Genomic DNA, 15,104 nt, shown 5'->3' with positions numbered 1-15,104 from the left:
TGAAGCAGTCAGACTAATTCATGATCCAGCACTCACGACAGCAAAACCTTGGATTGCGAGTAACTTGGTCTGCGAGTGTTTTGCAAGACGAGCACATTTTTAAAATTAATATTAATTTGATAAACGAGCGAGGTCTTGCAATACGAGTAGTACGTGTGTACACTTTGTCTGCCGAGCGTCACGTGATCACAACTGATATACGAGTGCTTTGGATTACAAACACGTTTCCGGAACGAATTATGCTCGCAGTCCAAGGTTTTACTGTATCTCACTCCAGTATACTCGCTCACCGGCGGCCAGTCACCTCTTTACGCCCTCGCTGCTACCATCGTGACTGTACCAGCGGACTTCACTCATTGATTCTCCACCCATGTCTAGTACTCGGGTCTACCAGGCTGATACCGGTGTTCAGCCACCAGGTCACAACAACACACTCACCCATTCACTCACCCAAACACTCACCCACCCACTCGCCCACCCACCCACTCGCCCACCCACCCACTCGCCCACCCACCCACTCGCCACACTGCAGGTCACAACACTTCTCTATCTGATTGGTAATTTAGAATCGACATCCCCCGTTTAGAATATTTGGCTGCTCTACATTTCCACACGACAAGCCACTTCGCTTGGCTGTCATTTGTGATGGCCGGGTCGCTTCTGAAGAAGAGCTACATAGCTCAGCGTGGCCTTACCTGGTACAATAAAAAAAATAGTTTAGTTTCGTTCACTATGATAAACAACAACAAAAAAAATGCGGCTGTCCTGGTGCTCTGCCACCCAGGCGGACGCCTGGCGCCGGCGGGAGGTGGCGACCGTCGTGACGCGAGGCCGCCTGCTCGAGGAGGACGTGGAGCTGCTGGGGCTCTTCGCCCCGGAGGTGCTCACGTGGGCCGCTGAGCCGCTCGCCCCGACCTCCGCGACCCCGCGAGGCGACCTCGCGGCCCGGGGCACCGCCGGGGACCAGCTCGACGGCACGAGCGTCGACGCTCGGTGAGTTCCCCGGCGGTCCGATTCAGTCGGCGCCCCCTCGTCGCTGGAGTTGCCCAAATATCCAAATATAGGGATACAGATCCTGGGTGATAGTTGTAATTGGGCCGCTTTGGGTCCGTCGGAGCTGACACGTTTGCTGGTGTGGACTCCCACCTCGGGGTGAGCGCCCCCGGAACAGAGTAAGATGCTGTTTCACCAGAGCGGTTTACGTCGTGGGGCGCCGAAAGTGTGTACGCGACAGAGAGGACACAACGAGCCCAGGACTGAGACGGTGTAAGAGTTCCGACGGTTTATTTCCTATCCTGCCGATGTTTGGGGAGATTCTCGTGCGATGCTACACGCATCTAACTTCCACTTAAAGACCCCCAATTGCAATGGAAACAACAGCACGGAATAGTTTTCCACTTCACCTTGACCTTTGCGAGGTCACGGCTTGAAGGGATTAAAAAAAAAAATTGCGCGGTATTCACGGCCGGGATAGAGGGTGGTGTGGAGGCAGTGATGTCGGTGTGAAGCAGGAACCCGGCTCAACGCTATGGGATGCGGGTGAAGTCATCACGTGACATCACCACCACACACTTGCCTGCCGACCCTTGCGCCAGCCAGCAAAACTTTTTTTGTCACGTGAAAATGAGGAGCTTTTTTGAACTTGGCGGGCCCGAAAAGCCCCAGGTCAACGGGTGTTGTCTTTGGAAGTCTTTAATTCGCGACAAAAATGTTCATGTTTCAAACCGCACAATGACGTCACATGCCACGTAAAAATTGTAGCTTTACAAGATGACGTCACACTGATGTCATGGAGTGGGCAGGGGGAGGTGATGCGTGTGTGCCTTTGTCAGCAATCTGAATACTTTTAGCGCTGGTTTTTTTATCACAAACTTTTGGGAAACCCTTCAATCAATTTGCCCGGTTTTCTATAAGGTAGTCCCGAACACCAACAAAACTTAATAACGAAATTTTATTCATATTTGATCATCTCTCACAGACTTATCATGGTCTCCTGTTCCAGACAGACGGACAGACGATGCTAATGCATTAACATGCCTCCCCCCTTCACCAACACGCACCAACCAGCCGAGCAAAGTGTGATCAAACAATCTCCATTCCTGACAACGGGCGCAGAGTGACCTTCAGCAGTATATTGACAAATCGGCTGTACATTGTTATAATTATTGTTTGCGTGTTATTGACATTTTTTTCACTGCCGGTTCGCATGCTCACCAAGCGTTGGTACGTGATGTTGGGGATTTGCTCTCCAACACACCGGTGTAATGTACTAGTAACGAATTGGCACGTTCTGTTGACATGACCAACCTTACTAATTGGCTGTGTCGGGTCGTGGCGGGTTTAACGACACATTTATATTAACGCGATCTAACCCAAAAACCTGTATTATGGACGTCACCTCTGTTGTCCTATCTCTGCACGGCCGGCTACGTACGGTGCGAAAGAAGTTCAACATAAGTCCGTACATATGTCTCCGCAGGAAGCCATCGGCGTGGTTGGCTGTCGCGGCGGCCCTGCTCGCCGTGGTGGTGGTTTGGGTGACCTCGCCGACGGCTGGCGGTGCGGCAGCGGTGCCGGTGGTTTGGTGGAGCGCGGCCGCGGTAGTGGCCGCGGCGGGGGCGCTGGTTGCCCTAGCCACGACGGCGCGGGCTCTGTGGCGCCGGCTGGACGGGGCGCGGCTGGAGCGTCGCTGCGTCTCGACCGGCGCTTTCGCCGGGGACTGCGCCGCCCTCACCGCTCTGGCCAAGAAGTCGCTTCGGCTGGTGCAGGAGAGCGAGGTCATCACTCGCGGGTTCACCCTGTGAGTGGCCCCTTCTGTGTGCGTGTGTGCGTACGAGGGTTGGGTGGCGATGACGGCGGCAATAGTGCGGGTGTTCCATCACGACAGGTTGCCGAATCTTAAAGTGGGGAGCGGTAGTGTAGCTACGAACCTGGCGACCCGAGTTCGATTCCCGCTCATGGCCAACACCAGTGACGATTATCTGAACCTGTCCTGGGCCTCTCCTAGGTCGACTCAGCATCAAATGAATACCTGGTGCGGTGTGTAAAACATCGCCACTGGGGAGGCAAAGGCGGCCGGGCGTGGTGCTGGCCACCCACCCCCTTGGTGTACCGTGCCAGCCTTCATAGGTGCTCGCTAACGGCACTTGCCACAACAGTCTGTTAAGGCTATGCGGAGGTATTTTTTACTTTCTGTGTTGAGCGTTGGACGGCGGTGGCGGTGGCAGGAGTGTGGGCGTTTGTCACGACAGGGTACTGGTTAAAATCGAATCTTAAAGAAGGAGTTAGTCGTCGGGCAAAATGCGTATTATGGGGTGTAGAGCGTTGGTACATCCCACCTATTCCAAGGGGGGTTAGTCCCACGTGTATGTGTGGGCCAGAGGCCGTCTAGAGGGGCTGTCTATAGCCCTGTCTCGTGGAGGCCCTTCTGCCAACAGTGGCGTGAGCAAGCAATTGCGGGGGCTGCGCCACCCGATTGGACGAACGGGCGTCCACCAGGGCAATCGAGCAATGAGACCGGCTCATTGCGTGCTTGCGCCGGGTGCGCTGTTGCATCGCAAGATTGCGAGCGACGGCGATAGCTTCATCCAGCAGTGGGTATACTTTGTCGAATGACGACAACGACGACGATCTTAAAAGCGACTATCGTTACTTTCCCTCTTCGTATTCCAATGCGGCTTTCACTCATTCCCCATTCATTCAATTCATTCATCATCATCTTCTGTCGTCAATTTCGCTTTCATCGAATCCACACATCGCAGATTCGCCCCCATCGCTCCCTCTCATCTATTTCATTCACCTCATTTCCACCATTACATTCACACGTTGTTCATTAGTTCGTTGCTTTCTCAATCCGCTCGTCCTGGTGAGGGTCGCGGCGGCAGCGTGTTGAGTAATGCGGTTCCCTTTCCTTGGCAACGGATTCCAGCAATACTACACTATACACTACTGCACTATACACGCCACGACTATACACTGCTATACACTACACTACTATACACTGCACTATACACTACTATAGATTACTATACACTGCTAAATTTCGATTTAAAGCTTTCGTGACTGCAGGGATTCATCTTCTTGGTTCTTTCGTGACTTTACCGAAAGAACCAAGAAGATATACACTGCTACTCACTATTATACACGACTATACACTACACTACTCTACACTATACACTACACTACTATACACTACACTGTACACTATACACTACTATACACTACACTGTACACTACACTATTATACACTACTATACATTACTATACACTACACTATCCAATACTTTAGCTCTTCCTGGAGAATTCCCAGGCGTTCCCAGGCCAGCCGAGCGACATAGTCCCACCAGCGTGTACCGTTCTTAATTCTTCGCAAAGTGCCTTGGTTGAGGCGCGATATAAATCCCTTCGCGATCGGACGATCGACGGTCTTTCGCGCGCAGGGTGAGCGCCAGCTGCTCCGTGCGGACCCTGGACCTGGGCGCCGGCGCTCAGCTCCCGATGCTCCGCCGCTCCCTCTACTGGGCCCTGCGCTCGTCCACGCTGGCGCTGCGCGATGCCACGCGTGGCCTCGTCGCTTCATATCCTTCCAGAGCCAGGGCGACTCGCCGGTCGAGCGAGCGCGTTCGTCCGCGGTAAAAATGTCGATCGATTACTTTTTTTTTATTTTTCCGGTCAGTTACATGGGGGGCCCCCTTGAATGTAATGTAATTTATATTTCTATAGAGAGCGCTTGGCGTAGCTTACAACACGCTGACAGATTGGAATGGTGTGGTTGGCAGGGGCAGTAGTGCTGCAAGGGTTGAGGAATGAGCGACAGCGATAGAGGGGTACTTGGGGATCACCACAGGGTAGGGGAGAGTCGGGGAGGAGTGGAGGGGCGAGGGGAGGGAATAGGAAGAGAATGGGATATGGAGAAGAGGTGGTGAGGCTTTAAGAGAGGAACGGAAGGAGGTTAAGGAGGGGAGACTACTTAATCTACAGGGGATGTGTTGAGTCTACAGGCAGTGTTGAGTCTACAGGCAGTGTTGAGTCTATGGGTAGTGTTGAGTCTATGGGTAGTGTTGAGTCTACAGGCAGTGTTGAGTCTATGGGTAGTGTTGAGTCTACGGGCAGTGTTGAGTCTATGGGTAGTGTTGAGTCTGCGGGCAGTGTTGAGTCTACAGGCAGTGTTGAGTCTATGGGTAGTGTTGAGTCTACAGGCAGTGTTGAGTCTACAGGCAGTGTTGAGCCTACGGGCAGTGTTGAGCCTGCGGGCAGTGTTGAGTCTATGGGCAGTGTTGAGTCTATGGGTAGTGTTGAGTCTACAGGCAGTGCTGAGTCTACGGGCAGTGCTGAGTCTATGGATAGTGCTGAGTCTATGGTGCAGTGTTGAGTCTATGAGCAGTGTGGAGTCTATGGGCAGTGTTGAGACAATGGGCAGTGCTGAGTCGATGGTGCAGTGTGGAGTCTATGGGCAGTGCTGAGTCTATGGGCAGTGCTGAGTCTATGGGCAGTGCTGAGTCTATGGGGCAGTGTGGAGTCTATGGCCAGTGCTGAGTCTATGGGCAGTGCTGAGTCTATGGGCAATGCTGAGTCTATGGTGCAGTGCTGAGTCTATGGGGCAGTGTGGAGTCTATGGCTAGTGTTGAGTCTATGGGCAGTGCTGCGTCTATGGGCAATGCTGAGTCTATGGTGCAGTGTGGAGTCTATGGGCAGTGCTGAGTCTATGGGCAGCACTGAGTCAATGGGCAGTGCTGCGTCTATGGGCAATGCTGAGTCTATGGTGCAGTGTGGAGTCTATGGCCAGTGCTGAGTCAGTGGGCAGTGCTGCTCAATGTACAGGGGAAGTTGATTCGAGTGGAGGGGTGCAAGGTGGGAGAAGGATCGAACACGCGATTGGGCACGCGAGGAAGAGGAAGGAAAGCAAAAGAGAGAGAGAAGATTGTGAACGATGATGACGAGAGGAGGGGACGTGGAAGGAGACTAGGGAGGCGAGACGAGGTGGCTGTTCTCACACCGTGCCTCCCCCCCAAAAGCAGAAGGCTTCCTGCAAGCCACGTGATTCCCACGCCACCGACTGGACCACATCGGTGCCTTCGTTTGGCTCCACGAGCCTCTTGAATTAACACTGAACCCCTTTGGGTAAACCTTAGGATTGTTTACAAACTATGCCTACTCGTATACAAGATAAAGGTTTTTTGGGTTAGATTGCGTAAGTATAAATGTGTTGTAACCCTCCACCGCCCGACACAGCCAATTAATAAGGGATTTGTCACGTGAACAAAATGCCAATTCAAGTTCAAGTTCAATTATTAGGTATAGCCTTGTGAGCCATTCGGCTCTTGAATCGGGTGCAACCGTAACAAACAAAAAATAAAAACATGACCAAAAAACATCTTAAAGTGAATATGTGACTGAGTGCAAATAGAAAATCCAAGAAAAGACAGTAAAATATTGCAGAAAAAGCACCGTACACAAAAATGTGCAAAAATCCCAGTGGGATGCAAGTCAAACAACAACAACCACAAGACAACTTAAACTAAGGTCATCAGTCTGCTTCAGCCCACCGGTGTGTTGGAGAGTAAATCCATAACATTGAGTAGTACGTGAAACGTCGTATACTCAAATTGTAAATGTTGTGGATTTACACTCCAACACACCGGTGGGGTGAACATTGACACTTACGCGATCTAACCCAAAAACCTTTATTATGAACTAGCTTTACTACCCGGCTTCGCCCCAGACTTGGATTCTTGTCTTGGATTAATACATGGCCTACGCGGAGGGTGGGGGTGGGGTGACCTCAGCAGGCACACTGCGCAACGCTGCCGCATGCTGGTGACATCACAGATGTGACGTCACCGCTCACCTGCCGTGTAAAATATATCCATTATTGCGCCCCCCCCTCCCCCAAATACAAAAGTCTATTTTTATACGTTTTGCAATGTGTACAATCTGGAAGCTACCCACATGCCAAATTTCAAGTTTGTTGCATGTTGGGAAGTATGCTAAACATTTCGAATAGACACACATTCACAAATTTCCCTTTTATATATATAGAGATAACATTGGTCGCGAAAGCCTCCTACGCGTTAAACTCGTATACAAGAGTCAATTCGCTCAGTCCTGTCTTGTATAGCATGGTGTACCAGCCCCCACCGGACCCTGATAGAACTGTGTCACTTTTTATTTCAGAAGCGATGTGGCTACATCACAAATCTTCACGTGGAATTATTTATCCGCCAAACACTTTAAACGCACACGCTGATTCCAAATGTGGAGGGAAAAAACGGAGGATCCGGAGAAAAATCCACGCGACCACGGGGAGAACATGCACACTCCAAATATACTGCAGGCGTCAGGGTCGGGCTCGAACCCACGACCTCCTGTATACCAGGCGAGGGAGTTAACATCTCCTAGCCACCGTGGTGCCCGATATACAAGGACCATTGCCTGAAATACCACCTTTTGTGTTTTTAATATTCAGAGCAGCGTTTATTGATGATTTGCGATCTGTGCGTATGCACCAGTTGCCCACGCGGTGTCTCAAAAAATATGTTCTCATACGAATGACTGCCCAATTTGGAAGAAAAAAACAACAGCCCATGACTCACCCGGCGACTCCATGCCAAACAATACAAACCCTCGACTGAGAGAAATCACGCGGCTTATACAGCCCCCTTTGTGAGTGCACTCCTGGAAGGAGGCCTCACGCTGTGTTGATCGCGTGGGTGTCGGTTTGACCGTACTTCACCACGCTGGTCAGTGTGGGTTGATGAAGGGTGTCGTCCAGGACCGGCTGTGATGTGGCCCGCAACTGATGTTAGCCGTGGCCGGGAATCGAACTCGTGTCGCTGGGATCTCGGCGCTGCGCCACCACTCCCCGGATAATAACTCCGCCCCTTCTTCACTTACCCAGAATGGTCTGAAGTGAGTCTCAAGACTATTTTCTCAGGAGGGTCCTGCCACATTGGGATGTTTGGTCAATTGCATGAATGATTTTTTTATTATTATTGTGGGAGGAAACGGTAGTATCTCAAAGAAAAAAAACCCGCACCACCCACACACGATGGGGTAACATTCAAATCTCCACGCACAACCACAGCTGCGCTTGCCATCATCGTCTTGGCCACCTCGCAGCCTTTAGCCAGTTAGGACCGGTTCTGATATTTTTCTTCTTGGTTCTTTCGGTAAAGTCACGTAGAATGGAAATAATAAAATAATAAAAATAAAACATAATAAAATAATTCTCACGACGTTTCGGCCACAACGCAAGTAGCCGTCCTCAGGTGGAGAACAGGTCTGTCGATGAGACAGAGTCTGAATGACAAGCCCCAGGCTTGGAGCGACTATTTAAGCTGGGATGGAGGGGCGAAGAGCGCCTTGACAAAATAATTTGCATATCAATAGGAATTTAGCATATTTATGGGAAATGCAGATATGCGATTAGTACTACTTGTGAAATGCGTAGGAGGTTTGGCGAGGGGTTTAAAGTCATTATGCCCGTGCATTATGCAGGATTGGCAGCATCAAAGGGAGGGGATAGGGGTAGCATTAATAAAAAAAGGTTCTGATATTGTTCACTCCCGAAGTTAGCGATGCATGGGACTCAAACTCAGGTCGCCGGGTTTGCTGCGCGGCGCGCTAACCACCACGCCCTCGCTTTGCCCGTAATAATTGTAATAATAATTATCTTTGCTTGCCCACGCCAACCTTGAACAAACGATGCCGGTCAATGTGGAAGCAATCAACTGCGCGCGTCACCTTTCCGTCCGTGCCCCTTGTGTCTCTGGCCGTGCGGCGCCAAAGGCCCCCCACTCCGCCTCGTCGTTTATAAATACCGCGGGGGAAGCTGCGGCTTCTGGAAATAGCTGCGCCTGGGAAGCGAGGCAGACGCTGCCGCCTCCGCCCACGCCGCCCTTAACGCGAGCTGACACGTGAGTGTCGGGGCCCGGTGGTGGCGTTGGGGCGGGGTGGGCCGGCAGTCTTGGGCCCCTGTGACATCGGCGATGCGCGCTGACCGCCGGCGCTCGAGGGTGCTGCCGGCAATGCGATCGGTGGATTGTCACGATTCGGGGGGGCGTTGCGATTTGATTCGAACGCCAAATTATTTCCGCGTCTTCGATTTTCTCGCGCCGTTATTTTTCTCGCTCGTCTGTAGAAACTTTTGTTTGCCGCGTGGCCAGTGACGGTTCATTGTCGTCGCCGGCAGCCACGATTCATCTGCTGCTGGATGAAGGCCTCTCCCCCCCCCCCCCCCCAAATCATCTACCTATCGCCTACACACGAGCTGCTTTCATCACTCCAGCTCTCCATGGATGTTATCTCGGACACGTTCCGTTCCTTGGCTTCCACTCCCCCATTAATCTTGACCATCGTCCCATCATCCCTGACCCATGTTCACTTTTATTTTGCGTGTTCTCTCACACGCGCGTCCTTGTGTCTGTCTCTCGGTGTAATTCCAAGCGTACATTTCCCCGGAGATGATCACGGCAGCAAAAATACCGCACGTCCTCGTTTCACTTGAAACACACGGTCGACATCCAGGCTTGTGAAAGCGGCATGCATGATTGGGGTAAAAACATCCTGATGCAGCACGACCCTCCAAAAAAGAAGACTTAAGACTGGGTTGCACTTTCCTGGCAAGCCATTGGGGATTCTACCAATTTACGATTGATCATCAACTATCCGTCGGCTTTGGAGAGGGGAGGTAACAGATTTTCTAAAACGCAGGATAATCGCTAATCATTATTTAAAATAGCTTATTGTTGCACATTCTTGTATGACATGTTTTCAGGTGTTATATAAATATTTTTTAGTGTTTTAAATGTGTTTACTATATGAAATTGGCATGAATAAACATACAAATAGATGCAAATAAATATCCTTACTTTAAAAAAGTTACTGTATTTACTGGACCGTACTTTCCACTCCAATCTCAAAGACTGCATCATGGAGTGATGAGTATATACGTGCAGTATTTTCATCGTTTAAGTTGTATGTAGTGTATAATGCACCATATATTTTTCACACTGAAATCAAGCGTAGCTGCTTTTCTTGTGCACGCTACGTGATGCCGATCGCCGGACTAGTGAGAGCCTTTGGAACGGTTTTGCCGGTTTCGCCGAATCGGCCCGGGACCGCCGGATAATGTCGAAAGCCGCCGGATAATCGCGCGGTGCCGGATAATCGACGATCAACTGTAATGTCACGCTGCCGGTGACCAAACCTACCGGAATGCGCCTGATCTCATCTTATCTCGTGAGCTAAAAATCAGGATTGTGCAAGATTGTTTTTTTGGGTGACGGGTGGACCACCCTGTGTGTGAAGCACGTGTTGATAAGCTTCCGCGCAGCTCCGTTGCGAGCAGCAGAGGGCAGTGCAGCAAAAGCATTGTTGTAGCCTGCCCCCCCCCCGTCACCCCCGTCCCGTCACTAACTCACTAACCAGCACGGTGTAGCAAGGTCAAGTAACCCCTCCCCCCCCGAGACCCCTATTTCACTAACTCACTAACCAGCACGGTGAATCAATGTCAAGTAACCCCTCCCCCCCCGAGACCCCTATTTCACTAACTCACTAACCAGCACGGTGAATCAATGTCAAGTAACCCCTCCCCCCCCGAGACCCCTATTTCACTAACTCACTAACCAGCACGGTGTAGCAATGTCAAGTAACCCGCCCCCCGAGACCCCTATTTCACTAACTCACTAACCAGCACGGTGAATCAATGTCAAGTAACCCCTCCCCCCCCGAGACCCCTATTTCACTAACTCACTAACCAGCACGGTGAATCAATGTCAAGTAACCCGCCCCCCGAGACCCCTATTTCACTAACCAGCACGGTGAATCAATGTCAAGTAACCCGCCCCCCGAGACCCCTATTTCACTAACTCACTAACCAGCACGGTGTAGCAATGTCAAGTAACCCGCCCCCCGAGACCCCTATTTCACTAACTCACTAACCAGCACGGTGTAGCAATGTCAAGTAACCCGCCCCCCAAGACCCCTATTTCACTAACTCACTAACCAGCACGGTGTAGCAATGTCAAGTAACCCGCCCCCCGAGACCCCTATTTCACTAACTCACTAACCAGCACGGTGTAGCAATGTCAAGTAACCCGCCCCCCGAGACCCCTATTTCACTAACTCACTAACCAGCACGGTGTAGCAATGTCAAGTAACCCCTCCCCCCCCGAGACCCCTATTTCACTAACTCACTAACCAGCACGGTGTAGCAATGTCAAGTAACCCCTCCCCCCCCGAGACCCCTATTTCACTAACTCACTAACCAGCACGGTGTAGCAATGTCAAGTAACCCCCACCCCACCCCGAGACCCCTATTCCGTGGGGAGGCCCTCATTTGAAAGACGATTGACTAGGGCTGTAAATTATTACGAACGCGTATAACGTGTTACAATAAAACATAGTTCTTGGTAAGTTATTGAGCCATTTACAAAAAAACGTCCAGCTGCCTTTTAGCGGAGCAACAGACATGGAGAGGCGACGCTCCCCGCGTGAACTCTTGCGACCTGGCGTCTGGATTCTTGTTTTTCTGGATATTTTTTTGTCTTAAGATGTTTTCAATTTGGGTTCGGAGGTTTACGGCCTTTGTCAGGCGGGGCAGGGGGGGTGCAGGGAAGGGAGCGATGGGGCGAATTTTCTGGAGGTTTTCTCTGGTTGCGCCATTGCAGCTCAGTGATTGATGGGTTCGCGGTTTGTAACCCCCCCCCCCATTCTGGATTTGAAGTTTTCGTGACTGCAAGGATTCATACGCTTTGGTTTTTTCGGTAAAGTCACGTAGGTAAAAAATTTAAATAAATTAATCACGACGTTTCGGGCGCAACACAAGCGTCCTTCTTCAGGTGGGGACAACGTAGCGAAAGCACAACCGCTTAGATGTCAGACGTTCCGCTCCACGTGCCGGCAGCTTCTTCGGGAGATAAATTTGGACATCGCTGCGAACAGCCGCTCGGGTACGCAACCCAGCAAGCTTGCAGCAGAAGAGCTACGAAGCGGATGTGGCTAAGAGGCGGGGGGGGGAGAGATGGAGGGAGAGAGAGATCGTTCAGAGGCCTCGATGCACAGTAGCAGCACAGCAAGAGCTAGAGATTTACAAAAAAAAATCTGAAAGAGAGAGAGAGAGAAAATATGTTTTCGGTAAATCGTGAGCACGTGGGCTCTTGCATCACGTGCTGACCTCACTTGTTTAACGGATCCTGTTGTGATTCTGTTGTGGTTTTGCGGGTTCTTGGCTCTTGAGAAGTTGCGCAATGCGACGTTCATCCAAGGCGGCGGGCAGCGAAAAGTCCCTTTGTGTTCGTTCATTCTGGCGGTCAGATGGGTTTGTTAGCCAAGGCGTGTTGTTGACGACGTGTTGTGGCCTAACTCGCCGCAGGGGCAAGAGACACACAAGTCGGTGTGATGCGTGAGGGCGCGCAGACGGCAGGACACAACGCAACTACTGTTCACTTCCACGTTATTGCTCCTCCCAGACTTGAATCCCCGCTGCGCTATCGGTCGTGAGACGGGTGAATCCTTCACAGAGCAGTGCGACCCTCCTTTGTTCGAGAATGGCCCACGGAAGGGGATATCACAGAGCTACGTCTGAGATCCCTTCAAGTGACCTCTGCACTCCACAGCGCCGGGGAAGCAACACTCTCCCATCCATCCTACCAGAGGGAGTAATATATGAATATTGCGTGACAGTAACGAAGATATTTGTAATTTACATCGAGAATTTTGCCAAGTTAAGCGCAGGCACCAAATCTTCTTGATTCTTTCGGTAAAGTCACGTAGAATGGAAATAATAAATAATAAAAATAAAACATAATAAAATAATTCTCACGACGTTTCGGCCACAACGCAAGCAGCCGTCCTCAGGTATAGAACAGTCTGTCGAGAAGACAGACTCTGTCTTCTCGACAGACCTGTGACTTTACCGAAAGAACCAAGAAGATGAATCCCTGCAGTTACGAAAGCTTTAAATCGAAATTTAGGCACCAAATCGTGATGCGATAATTATGTGAACCGGTCCTGGGCCTCCTCTAGGTCGACTCAGCCTCAAATGAGTACCTCGTGTGGTGTGTAGTAAAGGCGGTGTGGTGCTGGCCACCCACCCCCTCGTGTGCCGTTCCGGCCTTCATAGGTGCTACTCGCTAACAGCACTTGCCCTGAAAATCTGTTACGGCTGTATGGGGGATCTTTGTCTTGGCATTTTGCAGGAGCAGAGAGACAAGGCTGAGGAGGGTGAAAAGAGGGTGACGTTTACGCTGGTGAGGGTGAGTGAGTTGAGGGTGAGGGAGGTGAGGGTGAGGATGCACGGTAAGAGAGGAAGAGAGGGCAACTAGAGGGGAGCTCCAGAGCGCCGCAGGGTGAAACCCGCGACAGCGAAGATCGCTGCGACGGCGACGTCAGCTGTTCCAGAGAGAGAGGGCGGCCGGGTATTTTGAATTGCGTCTTCCCGAAAGTCTTCCCTAAGAGGGCAGTGCTCTCAATTGAAGTGTGGCGATTTGACGGTGACCTGCTCAGAGAGGGGGGTTGGGGGGTCTCTCACGGTGCTGCGATAATTGTTATTATCGCAGCACCGTGAGAGGTGATGCTGAGAACTGATCACTGAGTGGCAGTCTTAAGGAGGGAACACGCCCGCCAGGCTGACACTGCCCCGACAATGGAGCGGTGACATCATCTCGTGCGTGGGAGCTAAGATGGATCGTGGGAGTTTGTGACGGCTTCAATAGAGAGATCGCCTTCATCCAGCAGCGGGTAAGATCATAGCCCGATGACGGTGATGATGGTGAAGATTAACTGTTGGTACCATTGCCTTGACTCGACTCGTGCACGTGCCCTTTGGACGCGGAGGCAGACAATGTCACCAACTACCTGTGCGCGGTCCCCCTCGCGGAGCTGGGCCTGGGCATGGAGCTCCACTGTGGGGCCACGGTGGGCGTCGGCGCGGAGCTGCGAGATGAGACCGCGATTCTCGATCGGGCCGCGGAGCTCACCGACGGCTTCTCCCTGCAGGCGCTGAAGGTGCCGTCTTGTTTTCACTTCCTCTTTCGGAGAGATTCACTCTAATTTCTTTTGGTGGTCTTCGCCAAATTTGATCCCGATTTGTGCTCTCGGAGTCATTTAACCCTTTCCCATTCCGATGACGTGCGGACGTGTACGTCATCAGTTTTCCCTCCGATGCCGTTCCGATGACGTACGTGACCTGATACGTACCAAGGCTCCCACAAGGCCATGCGGGAGGGCATGCGGCACAGTTGTGACGCCAGCTCTCGTAGAGTGCGGTGGTCGTGTCGCTGCAGTTCTCTGCGGGTGAGTGCAATGTCTTTAACAGCAACGGCGCTGCTACTACGCCTATCTAAATAAAATTAACGCTGAACCGCTCGCGAGTTCCGAGATTCAGCGGTGAATGGGACACCCACCGTGCAACTTGGAGACATCACGGAACAGGAAAGGGTTAGTGGGCATTACCTGGTAATATAAAAGTAGTTTTACATTTTTTTGGTGATTTTCTTACCGTTCCTATACTTTGCACTCTTATCGTGTTTTTGTATTTTTTGTTGTTGTAACTTTCTTACCCGCCCCTACTGAACATCTGGGTGAACATCTGGGAATTCATTTAAGGGCTGAGTTGACACAGGAGAGATCCGGGGCTTGTTTAAGATACCACGTGTATCTGCACCGATGCTAGCTGTAACCGGGAATCGAACCCACGTGCACCGGGATGGTTGGGCAAACCACCACACCAACACCACGGCTCCCCACGGAACAACAGCCACCATTCATCACCATAACGCGGCGGTGATGTCAACCGCGGCACTTGTGCCAGACTTCGGCTGTCAGTCCATCATCAATCTCGCCCCACCACCCATCGCCCCTCCTAGCGTCGCGTTTCTAACGCCAGCTCACTTTTCTCAACAGTCAATGCGACGCCTGCTGTATATTTGGAGTTTGCGTATTTTGTGTGCGCTTGAATGGTTGTCATTGCTTAACCCTTGAGATGCATAGCCCCCGATACAAGAAGGCAGCAGCTACAATCCTTTGGGGTGCCACGGTGGCTAGGAGATGTTAACTACCTCGCCTCGTGAACAGGTCGTGGGTTCGATGCCTGCTCTATATTT

General features: G+C 51.4%; 1 protein-coding gene across 1 annotated transcript in view; it reads left to right on the top strand.

The window, feature by feature from the left end:
* VEZT (vezatin, adherens junctions transmembrane protein) overlaps nucleotides 1-15,104 on the top strand; it is a 39,869-nt gene that overhangs the window by 12,431 nt on the left and 12,334 nt on the right. The window contains exons 4-7 of the mRNA XM_078874082.1: nucleotides 785-993; nucleotides 2,480-2,800; nucleotides 4,440-4,577; nucleotides 13,818-14,007. Coding sequence (XP_078730208.1) covers nucleotides 785-993; nucleotides 2,480-2,800; nucleotides 4,440-4,577; nucleotides 13,818-14,007 — 858 coding nt within the window. The remainder of the gene's footprint in view (nucleotides 1-784; nucleotides 994-2,479; nucleotides 2,801-4,439; nucleotides 4,578-13,817; nucleotides 14,008-15,104) is intronic.

Source organism: Lampetra fluviatilis, chromosome 38, assembly GCF_964198595.1.
Source record: "Lampetra fluviatilis chromosome 38, kcLamFluv1.1, whole genome shotgun sequence".
NCBI lineage: Eukaryota > Metazoa > Chordata > Hyperoartia > Petromyzontiformes > Petromyzontidae > Lampetra > Lampetra fluviatilis.
The sequence above is the reverse complement of the archived record's forward strand: the minus strand, read 5'-3'. Positions and strand labels throughout refer to the sequence as shown.